Genomic DNA, 22,658 nt, shown 5'->3' with positions numbered 1-22,658 from the left:
AAATATCCGTTCAGAACTTTTATTTTTCAAATTAAAATTCTGAGCCACCAAAATTTTAATCGTTTTCTAAATAATTAAAACTTTCTTTTCACAAAAGTTCATCACAGAGAAAAAACATGAGTAGGCTCTTTTGCAAGAATCACAGCACTGAAATTAACTTACATGCTTCAAAGAATATCCCTATTGTTTAACAAGGTAAAAGAATTCTCTTTCTCGAACAAACACTTAAAAACAAAAGAAACAAAAGACTTTCTGATTATTCAGCTGCTGTAAGTGGTGTTTCAAATACCACTTAAAACCTCTTCCAAAAAAGCTGACGAGTCCAGGAAAAAATGTATAAAGGAAACAATTCAACATTAAGATGTAAATAAATTAAATATATTAAGGGAGTAGCATGCATCGAACTTATAAGGATTTAGTATTACTAGAAGGAAATACAGTGGCGTAACTGGGGCAAGGTGGCGGAATTGCTCCCCAATAATTTGGAGTGAAAATTATTATATACCTGGTGTATATACCCTTGTCTATCTGGATGTAGGTCCTTCTTACTTCCCCACCCAAATGAAAATGCTAGAGCTACGTCTCTCAGAAAATGGTATTCAACTGATTAATAAAAAGCAATAATTATTTTCTAATTCATTAAAGGGATTTAAAAGCGTTACTAAAAGTATGTAGACTTTAAAATTCATACTTTGCTGCTTTTAAGCTCCTTTTTGTTTTTCCCCGTTCAATTCAACCTCGAAAATATATTAATCTCTTAGTAAATTTTTATGTGTCTAGGATTCTTGAATTCAAACCGAAATATCTAGAATTTTGTAATTTCTGAAGAAATCAAAAATAAGGTCGTTAAGCTTTTTAAAAGAATTCTTTTTTCTTTTAGGACACAATGTTTAAAGTTGTATTAATTCCTGTGAGTAGCTGAGGGATTCGCCTTTAAATTGGAATATATTTCATAAAATTATTTTTGATAGTCTTGAGCAAGAAAAACAGAGGGGATACAGTTCACTCTCAGTCTTTGCTGTTATGTTGGCTATCACACAGGAACAGACAAGTTTTCACCATATTTACAAATGAGTTAATTTTCAAAATACTATTAGTTCCACATATTTAAGCACAGACAAGATAATGATCATTATATCACCTAAATATATTTGCAATATTACTTAATGTTAGTACTATTCTTGCACTTGTTAAGGAAATTTAAACGTTAATGAAAACATTTAGAGTCTATAAATATAATTTATATGATGTCCTTAATTCCAGTTCTGTAATTTCTACACAATATCCAAAATACTGATATATTCATATGTCTTCATGCTAAAAAATTACGTGTGTTTTACTTTTTTTATTTATTTCTCAAAAGAAAAAAGGTAGGCGGGGACACTTCTTCGTAACCGTTTTTCAATACGAAAAACAGTTTGAAAAAACAGTGTATATATATATATATATATATATATATATATATATATATATATATATATATATATATATATATATATATATATATATATATTTATATATATATATAATATATATATATATATATATATATATATATATATATATATATATATATATAATATATATATATATATATATATATATATATTATATATATATATATATATATATATATATATATATATATATATATATATATATATATATATATATATATATATATATAAATATATATATATTATATATATATATATATATATATATATATATATATATTATATATATATATATATATATATATATATATATATATATATATATATATATATATATATATATATATATATATATATATATATATATATATATATATATATATATATATATATATATATATATATATACAGGGTGACCCAAAAAGATTCGTACCCATATTTTATAAAAATCCATTTTTTAACAAATATCCTTTCTGTTGCAGGACATGAGAGGTGAACCTTTGGATGATCGTTTACAGCTATAGTTACCCCAAAAATGTCTTGGACCAATCAGCAGGAGATGTTATCCCTGGAGATCTATTTTGCGACAAAATCATACCAGAGTGTACAAATTCAGTTTCGAAAACTTCCATTGTCGCAACTGTCCACCAAAATCACGATTGTTACTTGGGTTACGAAATTCAGTGAGCATGGGACGGTAGTGGACTTATTTCTAAAGCCACATGGGGAACTTATTCAGGCAGGAAAGAGAGTGCAAGGAAAGAAGAAAACATTGCTGTAGTGAGGGACTACATTGTCCAATTAAACGTGAGAACACGCCACAGTGACTCCCTTGTCAATTCGTGTTCTTGGCTGTGTCTACGTACTGATTTTCTAGGGTTGCGTCCTACTGAGTCCCTTACTGCAGCAATTTTTTCTTCTGTCCTTGCATTCCTTCCATATCCCTGCACTCCTTTGTCAATCCGAGTTCTTGGCTGCATCTATGCACTGATTTCCTAGGGTTGCATCCTACTGAGTCCCTCACTGCAGCAATATTTTCCTCTTTTTCCAGGCTGAATAAGTTCCCCCTGTGGCTTTAGATCATAAGTCCGCAACTATTTTGGAAAAATTCGTCCAAAATAGGTCGCAAAATAAGTTGCGGCAATTGAAGTTTTGATTTTGTCACAAAATAGGTCTCTAGGAAGAATATCTTCTGCTGATTGGTCCAAGACATGTTTGGGGCAACTATAGCTGCTAACGATCATCCAAAGGCTCACCTTTTATGTCCTGCAACAGAAAGGATATTTGTTAAAAGATGGATTTTTTATCGAATAAAATATGGGTACGAATCTTTTTGGGTCACCCTGTATATACAAATTATATATATATATATATATATATATATATATATATATATATATATATATATATATATATATATATATATTTATATATATATATATATATATATATATATATATATATATATATTATATATATATATATATATATATATATATTTATATATATGACATCAGAAAAAATAATAAAATTTACTTTTTTACTTTGATTCCTTTTAATTTTTTTTTTTGCACATGTTTCCTTTTATTTCATTTCAAGATGTTCAAAAAAGAAAATTCTTACCGGCTTCAATAGAAGGCAAAATTGTCAATTGGTCGGAAACTTTTGTCCATGAAATCACAACAAGGTAGTCATTTGAGATACTTTTTCCTTTACAGCGTAATATAGCGGTGTTGTTTTTCAAAGTAGTAGTATCTTCAACTGAGATGGAAATATCTGACGATATAACTAAAATAATAAACCATAAAGTAGCACACAGAAGGGGATAGGGGGTAGGCTCTTCCATCCTCTTGGAATATTTGCAAAATGAGCGACTTTTCACCATTTTCTCTCCCACATTTTTCTACTACTCTGAAATAAATCCAGAATTATTTGACCAAAGAGTTAACAAAGAACATTCGGAAAACAAAGTACGATTTGAATCCTATCCTGCTACTTCGAGTAAAATTGTAGTAATATTGAATTTATCTTCCATGATTATTTATTTATTTATCTCTTTTTTTTATTTTTGCATTATCTTCGGAAACATTTGTTTCCAGAGTTTGACTCTTTCTCTCAACTCTTCTTTTTAAAACAGTAAAAAACTTTAGCGTAAAGAGCGGGGGGTTGATGAGGAAGCAGCCCCTTCATATACGAAGTAACTTCTGTTCATTTTAAGATTTAATGTCGCTCCTTACTTTCAGATAAAAAACTTGTTTTTTGTATTTAATTTCTGAACGTTTTTGAATCAATCCATGTTTTGATTTTGGCTCTCCACAGAGGAATAATTAAAACTAAATTTGCGTATTTTTTTTGGCTAAATGGCTTTCTCATAGTTTTGATCAAATGATTTTGAGAAAAAAAGAGTGGGGGAGGAAGCCTTGTTGCCCTCCGAGTTTTTGGTTACTTAAAAAGTCAACTAGAACTTTTAATTTTTTAGGAATGTTTTTATTAGTAAAAGATACACGTAACTTATAAATTAGCTTACGTAACGAACTTTTTTATTCTCATGTTTTTATTACATATATGAGGGGGTTCACCCCCTCGTCAGTATCTCGCTCTTTACACTAAAGCTTAAATTTTGTCCCGATTCATTAAGAATGACCCCTGAATCACAAAAGCCGTAGAATAGATAGTTGAAATTACTAAAAATACTTTAGCGTAAAGAGCGAGGTATTAGGAGGAGGTGAGCCCCTCAAATGCGTAATAATTTCTGTTCATTTTAAGTTTTAATGCTGCTCCTTACTTCCAGTTGAAAAAACTTTTTCTTATTTATTTTTTCATTGTTTTTTTTTTAATAATGCTAGAAAATCCTGCGCTCCCTTCATGGAAATTCTCTTCCCCCATGACAAATTCCTCGATGGAAAGTTCCGACACCATATCCCCATTTTCTCAACCCCTCCCCCAACCGAAAATTCGCCCCGAAAACGTCTGTACACTTCCCAATAACCATTACTATATGTAAGCACTGGTAGAAGTTTGTAACTTGTAGCCCTGCCCACGGAGTCTTTGGGGGAGCAAGTCGTCCCTTAAGACATAGTTATAAGGTTTTTCGACTACGCTGAATAAAATGGCTATCTCAGAATTTTGATCCGTTGACTTTGGGAAAATGATTAGCGTGGGAGGGGGCCTAGATGCCCTCCAATTTTTTGGTCACTTTAAAAGAGAGCTAGAACTTTTCATTTCCGTTAGAATGAGCCCTTTCGCAACATTCTAGGACAACTAAGTCGATACGATCACCCCTGGAAAAAAAATAAATAAATAAACACGCATCCGTGATCTGCCTTTTGGCAAAAAATATAAAATTCCACATTTTTGTAGATAGGAGCTTGAAACATCTACAATAGGGTTCTCTGATACGCTGAATCTGATGGTCTAATGGCTCGTTAAGCTCCTATGACTTTTAGGGGGTTTTCCCCCCTATTTTCTAAAATAAAGCAAATTTTCTCAGGCTCGTAACTTTTGATGGGTAAGACCAAACTTGATGAAACTTATATATTTAAAATCAGCATTAAAATGAGATTCTTTTGATGTAGACACTGGTATCAAAATTGGTATCCATTTTGTAGATTTTTGGTTACTATTGAGCCGGGTCGCTCCTTACTACAGTTCGTTACCACGAACTGGCCTTAGAAAAAAAAGGTTCAGGGGACGGTAAATACAATAGAAACAATTTTAAGAATCCCGTGTTATCTCGCTATACTTGCGACGATTTGCCCCCCTGTGTCTCAAATTACCCAATGCTAAACCCCTGCAATCCTTAAATATAAAAAAATATCTTACAATGACTAAAAATACCCTAGAAAAAGGAGATTGTGATGCTAGATACAGATTGGGGTCCAGAAGTACTATTCCTTTTGCTACTATGGAAAAATGAAGGCTTGTTCGATACTAGATGAGCAATTGGCTTGAGGATGAGTATACGATTCAGTTTTTGAATTACAAAAATGTATTCAATTGACTTTAAGCTCAATCAATAGTATTTATTTGGAATTAGAGGCAATGTAGTAGTGTTTCCATGCATTTGATTTTTTTACTAAGATTTTTACCTTTGTTTGAATTTCAAGAGTTCAAATGAAAGGGGTTCAACTTCACAATATTTTTCATCCTCCTCTCTTCCACGGGGAGTTTATTTTGTAATCTTTGAATGATGATAGTTTTGCGTTGAGTTTTACGATGGCTGGGTTTTGCCAAAATAAGGAGCAGTTTGGGAACCAATCTGAAGCTTAAGAACCATGAAGATAGACGAAGGATATAACCATTCGGAAGAAGTAAACTAAACAAAAATGAAAAGGGGTCTATAATGTAAAAAAAAAGTGAGCCCACTATAAAAAGCAAACAAGGGTGGAAAACTGGAGCTGCCGACCATAGCAAGTACACAAAGGCAGATTCAAAATCTTTTCCTGAGAGATAAAGGTCCAAGTGAGTAAAGAGTGTTGAGAATAGACGGTGAAGGCAAACTTTTTACTAATACACAGCATATCACGTATGTGTCTAGAAAGTAACAATTGAATCGTTTGTTTCTATAAATTACCACAAATCAGCTTCAAAATGCGATTAAAATTTTTTCCTTACTTTCAGTTGAAAAAAACTCAGATTGAAAAACATTTTCAGTTGAAAATTTTTAAATTTAATTTCCGGTCTTTTTCAAATCACACCTGGAAATCCGCTTCTCCTCTCCCTGAGAAATTTACCTCGGAGAATCCCTCCCGACAAAAAATTCTCTCCCCACAAAAATTCCCTCCCTAGAAAATTTGCTCCTGTTTTAACCCTCCCCCCAAGAATTATGGTTAAATGATTGATCCAATCTAATCAATCCTTGAAATTTGATTGATCTATTGCAGTCTAGTAGAGTAATTAAGAAAACAAATTCTGCAACAAGATTAGGCTACCGAAATATTTAGGTAGAATCATCTCATGAAATTGAAATCAGACAGTGAAAAAAAAATACAGTTTTATTTTTCATCTTATTCCTCGAAGATATCATAATTTCACATCTTTTTTGCAATGCAATTTGGGAACACATTCTCAGCAAAGTGCAACCATTACCAGTGTTGAACTCTCAATTTATTTTGGTCAGAAATTAATAGAAAACTCCTTTGAATCGGTTCTGTAAAGAGAAATTCCAAGCATATCTACGAAGAAATATCCTGCAGCTAGTAATCTAAAGGAAAGCTTTAGGATAGATCTAGCTATTAGGCGGGACAAATTAAACTCCACCGAAAGAATGGGCCTCTAGAACTAAAATAATCCTTTTAAGAGAAAGGAGGGTAAAATATTCTCATTTTTATTACAGCTGATTGGTTCGAGCTTAATTTGAAGGAAACTAAGTAATTAAAATGCATAGAGAGCCCTACAGAAATGACAGGTCTATTCATCTAGACATATTTATAAAACATAACTGAAGGCAAACAGAAGAAATATGACCCAATTTTTAATTGTGTTCTTTTTTTAAATATATTTAAAATTTAGTATCAAATTAGTTACTAATAAGATTAGGACTAATAATAAGATTATCCTATCCATAAGACTTCGTAAAATTTTGGACAAGTGGAATCCTCAAAAGAAGGCCAATTTGACTTCAGGCACCAGCTTAGAACATTTGTTATCATCCAAACTACCATGCTTCCTGTTCTGGGAAAATTGTACCTAATTACAAAAAAAAAAAATCATAACAAACAGCAAATTTAGTAGTTCCCGAAAAGTTTTTGAGAAAAGTTACTATGTTTGAAAAAATGAATCTGTAATATTGTTCAACTTTTATTTCGATGGTATTCTCTGAATACCATAAACAGTAAAATAAAAAGCCTCCACTTAAGGCTTCAACTTATTCGTAAGCACTGTAAGCACATTAATGCTTTCCACTCACTAAAGGGGTTGGAAGGGGGACTGCGCAAAAGGGGGATTAAAAACTTTTGGCGAAGGGTTTTTGCGTTGGAGATTATAATGGCACCTTTGTTTTTCTTCTCAGCCATTCCACTCCAGATACTTTACGATAGAGTTTTGAAGACGAGTTTATAAGAGGCAAACAGAGAGAGGTAATTATTTTTAGCTGAGCCATCAACCATCTTTTTGAAATCTTAAACAACCCCCTTGCCCTGGCAGAAAAAAAGAGTTATAAATAAATGATAAAGTTCATACTAACACTCCAAGAAAGACATTTTCCTCGTTTTTCAAGATGGAAAGGCCCAAGGCCTCAAGGTAAGGGTTTTAGCCCCGAAAAATCGGTTGGCTATCTCAAAATTGGTATTCCTTGACATTTTGGTACTCCTTGGGTTAAATTTGATGTCTTCAGACACGAAATAGCAGAAAATATTACTTTATTGTATCACGATCTTTCTTGTGATAATTGACCCTTGAGTGAAAATCTAGTAAAGAACTAACCCTACCTTTTAGCCATTTTTTAAAAGGTTCATTATCTGCTGACGATTGATCAATAACTTTAGTAGTAATTTTAGCATTCATGTTATTATCAGCTGAGGATTTATGACTTAAGACAGAATTTACCTCGGCATAACGTAATACTGCAAGGCTGGATTTAAATACAATAGAGTCGTTTTTCAAGATGGGAGGGAGGCTGAAATACTCTTACTCAAGGTTTTCGAAAATGAAGCATCAATTGGCTCTCTTAGCATTTTCACCCTTTTTGGGCAAAAAATGACGATCTGTGACACAAATGACATAAAGCGCCACTTAGATACTGCACGACCTCTTTTGTAGCTTAAAAAGTCATCATTTGCTGACGTTCTTATAGCCAGTTTTAAATATGATGGGTCAAACCGTCCAATATCATGTGTTTAGTTCAAGAAAGATTTATTTCCTCTATTACAATTTACACTTCCTGATATTTTGACCTCTTTGACCAAAAAAACATTCTTTGTGGCACATTATTACAATAGAAAGCAGTTACTGTTTGTAAAAAGTAATTACATGCAATTAAGAGTGCAATTACACGATTTCTATTATTACTTAAAAAGCTCAGTATCTGAAGGGATTTGGCAAAAGCCTTGGTGATCACCGAAGCATTCATGCTAGGGTTAGCCAACGATTTATGAATAAACCCCAGTATAAGTATATACAGTAGCATAGTAGCTTATACATAGTCTAAGTATAAACCAGTAACGAAATGTTACTCCAAAAATCACATATCTCATAGCGTGCAATTTGGGAAGTTCCCAACCGTCAGAGACATAGTTTCAGTTGCTACTTGGTTTTCCATCGGAAGCATTTGTCATTGCGCGTGCGTGTGCGCTTCACTTCTACAGTTCTGCTGTGGAATAAACACTGAGCTCACTTCGGAATTCAGGTCATTCTTTAAAGCTATTTTTCAATATGGAAAAGCAAAAACCATTTATTTAGGGTTTTAGACCATCAGAATAAATTGAACCGGTTTGAATTTCTATTATCTTGCATTTTGATTCTCTTTGGGTAAAAATCTCACTTTGCTGTAGTTTTCAAGATGGGAGGTTCAAAACCTCTTGTCTACGGTTTTTGACCATGAAAAATTTATTTGCCATCTTAAGATTTCTATTCTCTGGCATGTTAATCCTCTTTGGGCCAAAACTGATATTTTGCGACAAAATATGACATAAATTCAAGTTTACTTTGGCTAAACCTCCTTTGTTGCCCAAACGGGGATATGGTGGTTTGCTTTCAAATAAGTCCTCTCCTAACGTACCATGATCACTGGTTCGGTACGACAACATCACAGAATGGAAAAAAGAAAAAAAGAGACACAACAGTGCTTCCCATGCAAAAAAGGGATTCTCAAGGTGCTCACCTTGCTCACCTTGAGATGCTCACCTGGGATGCTCAAGGTGAGGGAATCTGATTCTCCTGCATAGGATTTTGAATCTTGATACTTCAACAGTGCAAATAAAGTTTTGATTAGACGCCATCTTTGCGGAGTTTCAGGCTCTTTTTTGAAAATCCCACAAATTTGATTTTGCAATAAATTCTTACAATCAAAAGGAATCAAAACGATAGTTTTCAGTCAAATCATAATAAAATTTAAGTACCAATTTCCATTGCATCAGACAGTTACTTAAAAAAAAAACTTACCATTATTATGGGCCGTGGTACGCTTTTTACTAGGTCGTTGCTCACGCTGCAAACATGAAATGAAATAACTTACCGTTTAGCAGTACCCCAAAAGCTTATGGGGCAAAGGAAGGGTTAACGCGTGCATAACATCTTCAAATCATACCAATCGCTGTCCATCGTTTAACGAAAACCTCACTAATAGATTCTGCCTTTTCTTAAGAACATGGTACTGGTCGAATCACTAATGCCTCCCCCTCCTCAGATAATAGCTTTGCTTGATAACAGAGAGAAAAGAAAAACTATTATAATCGGGAACAGTTGGGTAGGTTAAATAGTTATACAAAATAGAAGACCACTGCTGCTATCTTTATGACGTCCCCAGTACCTTACGGGCAAACCTTTATTAGATCATTTATTATCGAGAAAAAGCGGCTTAGCCGTCACATTCATTAGCAGAATATTCTGTATAATCCTGATTACACTGACCAAGAAGGTAAATCTGAATGCACTTCAATGCCCCTGTCGACTCCAATGTCGACTCCACAGAATTGGAAAAGGGCGTTATAAGTTCTTTCGTAAAGGTTATTTTTTTGCAATTTTTTTGTTTAATTGTTGTTGTTTTTTGCACTGAAGGCTTGCGGAGGTTTTTGTTAAAAGATCTGTTTTGCTTTGTTTTTCTCTGTCAGTGGTTGAAATTTTCCCTTGCTCATTTGTTTTTCCTTTTTTTGCTTTCTTGTTTGTTTTTATATGTTTGTTCTTCGTTTGTAGTGTATAACAAATGTCCCACGAATATTGGCAAATAGCAAAGCCACATTGAGTAGCCAGAATTTACCATCACTTTGATGAGAACATTTTAAAAACCTTCGATCAACTTTTTTTTACTTGCTAAATCTTTGGGGGCTAAATCTTAGCCCCATTACTCCCATGAAAAACTTTATGAGGCTCTATGCCTTAATTTTATCTTATGGTTATCAGCTTCATAACGATATGTGGAGCTGTTTACATTTAATTGAATTTAAGAGAAAATAATTACCAGCTTGTACTACAATTTCCACTGACACTAATTTACCATTAGCACTGGTAGCTAAACATCGATATCCAGTTGAGTGAACATCGGATCTGAACAAATTTGAAGAAAATGGTTCAATTATCAAGGAATTCGATTGGATCCTTCGTAGTCCCTCTATGACAGTAGTTGGAGATCCATCAGCATTTATCCATGAGATAATTGGCTCAGGAGTGCCTTCTCCTTTACAGGTCAGAACAATGCCTCTGTCGTTAGAGTATTCGTTATGTTCTATGGGAACTTGGGTGAATCGAAGCAATTGTTCTTCACAAATACAGAAATCTGGAAAAAAAATGGGAATGTACCAAAACCTGAAAACCGCTTTTTTGTTTTTGCTATTAGTGATTTTGTGTAAATTACTTCTAGTCTGCAAGAATTTATTTGAGGGAAATATAAAATGAGGTATCTGAGAAGTGCTTTCAAATTTAACTTTCAAGCCAATCAAAGAAAAAAAATTAATAATATCTAGCCCCAGTTTTTCTTAGGGTTCTACCCATAGACAAACTTTTTTGAGCTTAAGGGCTACTTTGCCCCGAAGACTTACAGGCATAAGCTTCAAGCCGTATGGAAAATTATATCAAAGCTTGAAACGAACAAAAATTATTGCATATACGAGGGGGGTCGCTCTTCCTCAAGCCTTTTCTTGTTACGCTAAAGTATTTAGTACTTTAAAAAAACTTATTACTGTTCTAATTAATGACTCTTGTGTTTCAGGAGTCGTTCTCCCAAGGATTGGGAGAAAATTCAAACTTTAGCGTAAAGAGCAAGGTAGTGAAAAGGAGCAACCTCGATCATATACGTAAAAATATGCAATCATTCTAGGTTTCAATGTTGCTCCTTAGTTTCAGTTAAAAAAAACTAAAAACGTAAAATTGAGTTGGCAAAGAGAAAGCGAGACATAATTTTGTATAGTTCTGGCAAATTCCCCCAGCGTAAAATTTCCCCTGAAAAATTCACCCCCAGGAAACTTCTCTCTCCATGGAAATTTATCCCAGTGGAAAATCTCCCAGCAGAAAATCTATTTTTTATCAGACAATTTTGAGAAAAACGGGCAAGGGAGGCGGGCTAGTTGCCCTCCAATCTTCTTGGCCACTTAAAAAGGGAACTTGGACTTTAACTCTACATTGGAGTGAGCCCTCTTTCGATATTTTAGGACAACAGAGCTGATACGATCACCATGGGGAACAAAAACAATAAATAAACACGCATCCGTAATCTTTCTTCTAGCAAAAAATACAAAATTCCACATTTTTACAGATTAGAGCTTGAGACCCTTAGAGTAGGGTTCTCTGATGCGCTAAATCTGATGGTGTGATTTTCATTAAGATTCTATGACTTTTAGGGGTGTTCCTTTTTTCGGAAATCAGGCAAATTTTCTCAGGCTCGTACGATGGGTAAGAATAAACTGAATGAGACATATATACTTGAAATCAGCATATACTTGAAATAAGCCAATTCTTTTGATATATCTATTTATATTAAAATTCTGTTTTTTATAGTTTCTGTTACTATTGACCCGGGTTGCTCTATTTACAATTCGTTACCACGAACTGTTTGAAAAAAAAGTCCTTTCCTATTTATGCGCCTTTTTTCAGAGGAAACCAATATTTCCCTATTTTCTTGTACATTGAAGTCTTCTTGACGCTAGAACTAAAGGATATAAGTTCTTAGCCAAACATAAGACATTTTTGTTAGCCTTATATGGGAGGAGGCTTCTCAAAAACAATTTCTTTGTGAATTAGGATCTCCTAGGCTCAGGGCTTGTAGCGGCAAGTTATAAATTCATCTGAGACGCAAAAAATTCGATCTCATTTCACAGTCTCCCTCACACAATTCTCCCTCTAGAATAATGTTTAAACCCTTACCTTAGGTGGCAATTTTTGAACATTTTAAGTCAATCAGAAAAATATATTTTCTTGTGTCTTTTTGTTCACGCCTGATATTAGAGAGGCATTCAGTCAACAAAAATATATGCGGGTTTGCGTCCCTAAATAGTTTTTTTCCTGTGCAATAAGGGTCACCGGATTAACAGATTTACATTTTCAGGTTTTTGTCTCTTTTCGGGCTTCGTCTGTTTAGTGCCACATCCTCCTCAAAATGCCCTGAAAGTTTCAACTTAATACTATAAACCTTTTTTATTTAAGTTTTTAAATACATCAATGTCCTTTCAAATGAGCCATTAAACAGCTCTCTATGATTTTCCTGTGCCAAACTAGATGAGGCAAAACGACAGCAAAAAAAAATATGCCGTCGATGAAGAATATCATGGTTGCAGTCACTTTTCTTGACTTTCAAACCAATATATTTCTCTTGTTATTCAAGCCAAGGGACAGTTAGTTTCCTACATAGGGAATTGGACAAGACGGTTCTATAGTGTACTTCTTTTTTTGATCTGACTAGTTTTATGATGTATGGGATATTTAGTTTTTTACTGTAGGACGTGATCGTCTCTTACTAGGCTGCTAGCTACCACTGCACCCTGACAGATAGAAGAATCCAGTTTGATTTCGTTAAACAGCCTAATGAGAGACCTTAGAGAGTCTAAGCTTCACTTCATCGAGTGTAAAAAGTATCTTTGTATCCTGCTCTTGATTCAGCTGCTAAAAGTTCTTGTTTTAACTAGTTTCTGCACAAAATAAATAAATCCATTTTAAAGCTACGTTGTTGACACTTTCAAGTTTCTAAAATCCATTTAAGAACTTAAAGCGTTGACTCTTGAATTATGACAAAAGTTTCCAAGTTTGATCTAATGATTTATTCTGATTATTTTCAAGTTTAAGCCTGGTGAGTTCCTAAGCAGCTAATATAGCGTTCGTATAGATTTTACAGTTCTCGGAGGAAAACTCGTAAAACGTAATCGTAAAACTCGTAAAACTCAGAATCGTAAAACTCTGCATATGTCAGATTCATTCCTACATTTTTTTTTCTTTCGAAGTTTGAGCAGGCGTTTTATCCAAAAAGAAAAACATTAGAACTTTGAAGTGTTTTCTGCACGTAGCGTTGTACTTCAATCAAGACTAACCACAACTCTACAGCCTTTGCTGCCTGATATTTAGAAATTTGTTTTTTAATGCTTGACTGCAATGGAAACATTTTTCACACAATTTGACGTTGGAAAGCAATGCAAACTTTCAGGGAAAGCTAAGGGGAATATAAAACTGAATCAAAATAAACTTTGTATATCCTGATAGTTCAACGGACGTCTGTGCAATATTCCAGGAAAAACACAAAATATTATATTAGAACTTCAGAGTATGTTTTTGAAGATGTTAAACTAAATCAAAAGACACTATATGCGTCCAATTTTACCCGAAAAGCATGTTCACGATATCTCAGGAACGGCTAAGGGTATTAAATTAAAATTGCAAGGCAGTGTTAAATGAGAAACTTAATTAAATTAAAATGTACCATTTGTATCCAAGATTTCCAAAATGGTGCTTCCGCGATATCTAAGTCAAGGTTAAGAAAATAGAGTGGAAGGGTTTAATTGAAATAGTGGAGGGGTATAGGTAAACAAAACTTTTCCGTACTCAAGGCTGTAACATGATGAAGGTTAGAATTCCGTCAGCAATACAGAACCCTAAATATTTTGAGCATTATAGTTAAATTATTATTTTTAAATTTTGCAGAATTTATGCAACATAAAAACAGTAATGCAAAACCTGAATTATTATAGAGGAAAAACAAAAGGATTTAAGACACTCTTTTCTTAAACAATGAAAAACACTTTGTAAGTTAAAACGAAAAGGAGTTAGTTTAAAAAAAATGTTCGAAAGAAGAAATTCTTCAAAGAAAAACAGAGAATTATATATATAAAAAAAGATAATTAAAAAAAATCACGTTGTTTTTTCAAGCGTAAAACTACCGTAAACCACTGTCGATAAGCACATAATCATATACATCACAATAAACAACCAAGTCGAACTCAAAACGAGCATGAACTACCACAAAAGGGAGCAGGGATAACTCTTTCTATCTTGTCTAAAAACCAGAACGTAATTTGTATTTTACTGAAAACGAAACATATTTTGAACATATATTTAAGTTTTAAGTTTTTTTTATAACTAAAAACCCAAATTAATGAGACTTTCAGGAATGAATACCAGCATATATTAAATCATTCTTTACATTTATTTGTTCTTTCGAGGAATTTTCATTGTGGTAGTGATTTTTTATATTGCGAGAAATAAAACACATGACTCGAAATAAAAAATGTGTCTCTTCTCTTTATTGTTTCTAAAAACTTCTTCCCTGAAATTTTTTTTCAAATTATTATATCAGTACGAATCAAAAACCTTTCTCGTTAGAGCCTTTTTTAAAGATGCTATAGACTGTAATATTTTTGACTCTTATAATTTTTTTTTCCTTTTAGACTCTAATTTTTGGTATAGTAGGAATAATACAGTTGTTTAGAGAGAAAGTTAGATCGCCAGACTTAAGTCTTTTAATAATTTATTTCAATTTTGAAATTGCTCAAGTAAAATTTATTTTGCTGTCACAACTGCGCTTAACAGAGCCCAACAGTTACGCATATTGAAATGAGTAATTGCAATAATATGTATTAAAAAGGGGATTGCTGACAACAAACGATTTACAGGAGATTCATGTTTTAAGTGCAACTAATTTAAAAATCTTTTTCCGCAAGTTAAGTTGTTCAAAGAAAATTAAAGACCTACATTAAACTAAAAACTGAACAGAAATAAGGTCGAATAATTTTCAAGCGTAGAACTGCCTAATTTCACATGAGTAGGACTGATACTACCCATGCCTTCTGAAGACCAAAAAATAATTTGAACTTTACTGGGAAAAAAACTGAATGTCAATGAATTTATTAAAGTTGAAAAAATTCAAACACCCAAGATGTATTTTGTTTTCAGTAATTACGAATTATTTTCTCGATTCGCCTTGTTCTTCTTTCTGTATAGTAATCCGTTCCTTGGGATATTATTCAAAAGAGAGATAGGCCAAATTTTCGTATGTCGCTTAAGTCCCATTGTTTAGATATTTCTGATTTTTTCTTCTTAGCAGGTACCTCACAAAACACTTTAAAAATTAGCTTATATGCATTTTTGTTACTTTTTTACGAGTCTGAGAAAAATTTCAGGGGAAATGTTCAAACACAATGCCCTCCTCCCCCTTGGAAATACTTACAAGCTGTAAGGCTTATTAGCGAAAACTGTTCTGTTTCTTTTTTTTCAGTAAATTCTCTTTCTCTGAAAGGAAATTGAGATTTCACACGAGGGTAAAGAGTAAAAATTTGAAAAGAATAGGTCAAAGTTGGAACATATACTGCTCTGATTGCCTTCTTACTACAATGATGTGTTAGTTATAGCAGCTGTATATGCGTGGAAAGCTATGATCGAACATATTTATAAAGACTATGCTGCACCTTTAACGGTAGGATATTCATTGACTGTGGGGGCAAGGAAGGTATGACAGGGCTCTCTCATGAGGGATCCTCACTGACAAGTGGATGAACCAGTTTCTCTTCTGCAGGATAAACTTATTTGTCAAGGACTATTTTTCAAAGACGAACACATTTTCAAAGACTATACCGTACTAAAATTTAACCGTAGGATATTCAGTGACTGTGGGGACAAGGAAAATAAGACAGGGCTCTCCCATGAGGGATTGTCACTAACAAACGGATGAACCAGTTTCGCTTTTGCAATCTAAGCGTCATCGACCTAAGGATTAACTGAAAACTTTACTCGTTGCCCTAAAAATACGGTGAGGTGACTGTCAAATTGTTCGAATTTTCTTTTTATTCCTAATATTATTGTTTTTTTTCTACTAAGTCTGAATGGTTTTTATGTACTAGAAGCAGCAAGCATAGACAACCTTCAGATTTCTCCTTAAATAGAATTATACATTCTTGCATAAAGAATGTATTATATGTTTTAGAATCATATCTCCTTAATTCTGTTAACACAGAGAATAAATAGAAAGCAAATCTAAAGTTTTAAATTACGATTACAAACTAAATTTTCCAAGTGTGTTTTATTAAAAATACAGAAAATGCACAGGAGTTAGATGGCAGAAATTTATGTATGACAAAGCGTCTTTTACGAACAACTTTTGACATTACGTAAAAACAGGATGACATGAAACCTTCGTCTAATATTATACAGCTTGATTCATCTCCTTCTATTCCAAAATAAGGTTCTCCAACAATTAAGTTGGAGAATTTTTGAGTAAGCAACAACTACGAAGAATTATTGCTTTCAAATGTCACTGTCCTTTTTTATTTGTGAAATGAAATAAACAAGAAAAAGAAACCATGTCCATAACCATCTAACATAAAGTCGTTAATTTTGACTGGACTATATCGCAGAAACTAGATTCAGCATTTCTGAAAAAAAAACAAGCAAAAAAGTGGGAAACTAACTACGTATATAGAAAGTAAAATTTTGTAGAAAAAATCATTTAGATTGAATGTTCAGGGTGGGCTCGAAGCACCCCCTTCCTCTCTTTCTGCTTATATGCCTGATAAACGTAACAGAGACAGTAGCATAATGTCCTCATGACCGTCATGCCCTAATCGTCACACCTACTTTATAAGATATGTGTTAAAAAGGACTCTACTTCAAACTAGCATTATACTGAATATTTTGACTGCAAACTGGAGAGTTTTTCCTCCATTCTTTCCTCATTAATTTCATTCTATTGTAAAACAGGGTATTTCTAAGAGTGATAAATGGGGGAACTAATAAATAAAGGTTAAATTGCCCTTAACTACGGAAGCAAAGTTTCTAAATCAGGAGCGTCACCTGAAAGGAATGGAGGGGCGTTAGGGTTGACTTTCTCTCCTAGTTTCTGAAAATAAATTCTGTATATTTTTATTGGAAAATACTCTTTCTAAAATCTTAATTGATAAAATGGAAAAAGACAAGGACGAAATCCTACCTAGATTAAAAAAAATTGCCCCAACCTTCTCTAAGTTTCTTTGAGTTGATGTCACTGATTTAAACGGAAAGAAATTTTCTGGAAAAGCGTGTAACAGGATTAGCTGCTCTATGCATAAAAATCCAGCCACTGATTAGTCTATTAGTGCAAACAATACTTGTATCAGTTTTCCAGAATGATCATACTGATGTTTTGAAACTATTTTAAAAGCTTCTATTTGTTTGAAATCAAACAGTTCGTGGTAACGAACTGTAGTAAGGACCAAACCGGCTCAATAGTAACCGAAACTCTAAAAATGGAATTTTGGTACCAATAGTTACATCAAAGAAATCCCATTAATGCTGAATTAAATTATATAACTTTCATCAAGATTAATCTTACCTATCAAAAGTTGTGAGCCTGAAAAAATTTGCCTCATTTTAGAAAATAGGAGAAAACACCCCCTAAAAGTCATACAATCTTAACGAAAATCACACCGTCATATTCAGAGTATCAGAGAACCTTATTGTAGAAGTTTCAAGCTCCTATCTACAAAAATGTGGAATTTCACAATTTTTGCCAGAAGACAAATCACGGATGCGTGTTTATTTGTTTTTTTGTTTTGTTTCCAGGGGTGGTTGTTTCGACCCAGTGGTCCTAGAATGTCGCGAGAGGGCTCATTCTAACGGAAATTAAAAGTTCTAGTGCCCTTTTTAAGTGACCAAAAAATTGGAGGGCACCTAGGCCCCCTCCCACGCTCATTTTTTCCCAAAGTCACCGGATCAAAATTCTGAGATAGCCATTTTATTCACCACAGTCAGAAAATCTAATAACTATGTCTTCGGGGACGACTTACTCCCCTGCAGTCCCCGTGGGAGGGGTTGCAAGTTACAAACTTTGACCTTTGTATACACATAGTAATGGTTACAGGGAAGTGTACGGACGTTTTCAGGGGGATTTTTTGGTTTAGGAGGGATAGTTGAGGTGGGGGGGGGATATGTGGGAGGATCGTTCCCTGGAAAAGCTTCTCATGGGGGAAGAGACTTTCAATGAAGGGGGCGCAAGATTTTTTAGCATTATTTAAAAAAAAACAATGAAAAAATAAATATGAAAATTTTTTTCTACTGAAAGTGAGGAGCAGCATTAGAACTTAAAACGAGCAGAAATTATTGCGCATATGAGGGGTTTACCTCCTCGTAATACCTTGCTCTTTACGCTAAAGTATTTTTAGTAATTTCAACTATTTATTCTACGCAATGAAAATGTTCGTAATGAAAATGTTCTAGTTGCCTTTTTAAGTAATTACGTAAAAAAAAATAGCTTTTCTAACTGAAAGTAAGGAGCGACATTAAAACTTAAAACGAACAGAAATTACTCCGTATATGAAATGGATTGTCCCCTCCGCAATCCCTCGCTCTTTACGCTAAAGCTTTTAATTGTTTTAAAAAGCAGAATTGTGGCAAAGAGTCAAACTTTAGCGTAAAGAGCGAGGGATTGCGGAGGGGACAACCCATTTCATATACGGAGTAATTTCTAATCGTTTTAAGTTTTAATATCGCTCCTTACTTTCAGTTAAAAAAAACTAGTTTTTTTATGTAATTTCTGAACGTTTTTGAATTAATGCATTAATGCATTCTTTTTTTGGCTAAATGGCTTTCTCTTAGTTTTGATCAGACGATTTTGAAAAATAAGGGATGGGGAAAGAGGCCTAGTTGCCATGCAATTTTTTTCGGTTACATAAAAAGGCAACTATAAATTTTAATTTTAAACAATTTTTTTTATTAGTAAAAAATATACGTAACTTAAGAATTAACTTACGTAACAAACTTTTATATTCTTTAATTTTTATTAGGTACATGAGGGGGTTTGTACCCTCGTTAATACCTCGTTCTTTACACTAAATCGTAAGGTTTGTCCCAATTCTTTAAGAATGACCCCTGAATCAGAAAGGCCGTAGAATAAATAGTTGAAATTACTAAAAATACTATAGCATAAAGAGCGAGCTTTTTATTTCCTCCTAAATACCTCACTCTTTATGCTAAAGTATTTTTAGAACCCCTCATATGCGTAATAATCTCTGTTCGTTTTAAGTTTCAATGCTACTCTTTACTTTCAATCGAAAAAACTTTTCCATGTTTATTTTTTTATTGTTTTTTTTATAGTAATTTTAGAAAATTCTGCGCCCTTTTCATTGAATTTCTGTTCCCTCATGACATATTTCTTCAAGAAAAGATGCTCCCACATAGCCCCCTCCCCTCAACCCCACCCCCAAAACCAAAAAAAAAAATCCCCTGAAAACGACTGTACACTTGCCAATAACCATTATTATATGTAAACACTGGTCGAAGTTTGTAACTTGCGGCCCTCCCCCAGGGACTGTGGGGGAGTAAGTCATTCCCAAAGACATAGTTATTATGATTTTTGACTATGCGGAACAAAATGGCTATCTCAAAATTTTGATCTGTTGACTTTGGAGAAAAAATGAGCGTGGGAGGGGGCCTAGGTGCCCTCCAATTTCTTAGGTCACTTAAAAAGGGCACTAGAACTCTTCATTTCTGTTAGAATGAGCCCTCTTGCGACATTCTAGGACCACTTGGTCGATACGATGACCCCTGGAAAAAAAAGAAGAAGAAAAAAAAAAACACGCACCCGTGATTTGTCTTCTGGCAAAAAATACGAAATTCCACATTTTTGTAGATAGGAGCTTGAAAATTTTGCTATAGGGTTCTCTATAGCATGGTTCACACCATCTCGAATGCGATGGTGTGCTTTTCGTTAAGATTCTGTGACTTTTAGGGGGTGTTTCCCGTATTTTCTAAAATAAGGCAAATTTTTCCAGGCTCGTAACTTTTGATGACAAAGACTAAATTTGATGAAACTTATATATTTAAAATCAACATGAAAATCTGATTCTTTTGATCTATATTTTAGCATCAAAATTCCGTGTTTTAGAGTTTCGTTTACTATTGAGCCGGGTCGCTCCTTACTACAGTTCGTTACCACGAACTGTTTGATCAAAAAATTGGAGGGCAACTAGGCTTCCTCCCTCTCTCTTTTTTTCTCAAATCTTCCGATTAAAACTATGAGAAAGCCGTTTAGCCAAAAAAAATTAATAAGCACATTTTGTTTTAATTATTTATGTGCGGAGAGCCAAGATCAAAACATGCATTAACTAAAAAACGTCCAGAAATTAAATAAAAAAACAATTTTTTTTTAAATGAACGTAAGGAACGACATTAAAACTTAAAACGAACAGAAATTATTCCGTATATGAAAGGGGCTTTTCCTCCTCAACGCCCCGCTCTTTATGCTAAAGTCTGACTCTTTCTTTTAACTCTTTTTTCAAAACAGTAAGAAACTTTAGCGTAAAGAGCGAGGCATTGAGGAGGAGAATCCCCTTTCATATACGGAGTAATTTCTGTTCGTTTTAAGGTTTAATGTCGCTCCTTACGTTCATACGTAAGTCTGATCTATAGTAAGTACGATCATACGGCAGTCTGATCTATCAACCATGAAAGTTTGTTGTAGTCACAGCGTAAGTTCAGTTTTATCCACAACTGTGATGACACAGAGGCTTGAGAATAAGTTGTTTAAAACAAAAAAAACAGTAATGTTCTCTAAAAATGGTAACCACTTCCTCTTCAAAACGTGTGTAAATTCACACAACGTAAGGTGGTGGGAAAATATAATTTTCAATTTAATTTTATGATGGACTTTACTAAGGAATATCAATGCAGTGATGTTCTCCAGAAATGGCAACCCCTTCCCCTTCAAAACGTGTGTAAATTCACAAAACGTGGGATGGGCGGATGCTGTTTTTTTTCAATTAAATTTTATTAAAATTTAAAATTTATAATTGTTAACCACAAAAAAGTAGTGATATTCTCCAGAAATGGTAACCCCTTCCCTTAAAAACGTATATAAATTCACAAAACGTGGGGTGGTGGGGAAAAATAATTTTCAATTCAATTTTATGATGGATTTTATCAAGGAATACCAATGCAGTGATGTTCTCCAGAAATGGCAACCCCTTCCCCTTCAAAACGTGTATAAATTCACAAAACATAGGATGAGGGGGGGGGGTACTGTTTTCTTATTCTTTTCAATGAAAGCGCAAAAAGATACTATTAAAACGAAAAAATAATTTCCATTCAATATCATAATATACTTCATTAAAGAAAACAAACCACAAATAACACACAAAGGATACACTAAAAAAAATGTATTTACAACTGAACAATTAACGCTACTTAAGCTTTCGCTTGCTTAGAGTAAACATGGGAAACAAATAAAATATAATTTTTAAGTATATTGTGGGGGGGGGGGGGGCAGAAAAATTTCTTTTCGCCCTGACCTGAACCACTGCTCTTGCTTCAGAAGGTCATGGTTTCAGTTCTTCTCCACAAAAAGATAAATCGTGACTGGAACTATGTATAAGGAAATCGAGTTAACTGTTCTAAGAAAAGTTACTTTTATTTTAGAATACACTGGCTTACTGTTACTTAAGGTAACAATACCTGATAATTACTTACAGAAGTTAATAAAGCTTAATGTAATCCAAATAAATTTCATTCTGTCTTCACCTTTGCTACATACTGCTCTTAAGAGAACTAACGATACTAACCCTTCTCCAAAAGCTATGAAACATCATACTTTTAAGGAAGATGCGCCATAATTAATCGCAAAAAAGAGGGGGGAAATTGAGAATATTACGACTCGGGAGCAAAATGCAGACTCACAAGTAAAACCTAATTGTATTGAAATGGTATTCTCAAGAGGATATATCATGTAATCTCATAATTACTGGAATAACAATTCTATAGAGGGATTCATAGTTTTCAAAAAAGTTTAAAAGAGACACAGTTAGAGAATGATTTGCATGGTCGATTTTAATTTCTCTGGTCTAGGTTGAAATTATTGGTTGTTTTTTTGGCAAAACACTTTACTTCCGCTTGGTTTTCAGTGAGAAGTCAGTTGCCAGCTGATTGGTATATTTCGTCTTTAGTGCATGTGTTTTATTTCCTCCTCTTCTCTGTTTTTATCTATGCATTCCCAGGCATGAAGTCTTGCTGGAGGAGTGCGTTATTTGATGGGTTTTTTGTTGAATTAATAAATCTTATTTAGAACAAGATACGGTAAAATTGGTTGGAAGAAAGGAATGAGGGATA

The 22,658-nt window shown here is 33.6% G+C and overlaps 1 protein-coding gene across 3 annotated transcripts in view; it reads right to left on the bottom strand.

The window, feature by feature from the left end:
- LOC136043825 (cell adhesion molecule Dscam2-like) overlaps positions 1 to 22,105 on the bottom strand; it is a 285,713-nt gene extending 263,608 nt beyond the window's left edge. For 2 of the 3 annotated variants that reach the window (XM_065728764.1, XM_065728771.1), the window contains exons 1-3: positions 22,023 to 22,103; positions 10,573 to 10,887; positions 3,081 to 3,245 (exon numbers count right to left, since the gene is read on the bottom strand). In XM_065728764.1, the coding sequence (XP_065584836.1) occupies positions 3,081 to 3,245; positions 10,573 to 10,887; positions 22,023 to 22,062 (520 nt within the window). In that variant the 5' untranslated portion in view covers positions 22,063 to 22,103. Of the gene's footprint in view, positions 1 to 3,080; positions 3,246 to 10,572; positions 10,888 to 22,022 lie in introns of all 3 variants that reach the window. The other variant, XM_065728754.1, reaches the window with a different exon arrangement.
- Positions 22,106 to 22,658: the final 553 nt, after the last annotated feature.

This window comes from Artemia franciscana, chromosome 1, assembly GCF_032884065.1.
Source record: "Artemia franciscana chromosome 1, ASM3288406v1, whole genome shotgun sequence".
Lineage (NCBI taxonomy): Eukaryota > Metazoa > Arthropoda > Branchiopoda > Anostraca > Artemiidae > Artemia > Artemia franciscana.
Note: the sequence above shows the minus strand (reverse complement) of the source record. Positions and strands in the feature narration are given on the sequence as shown.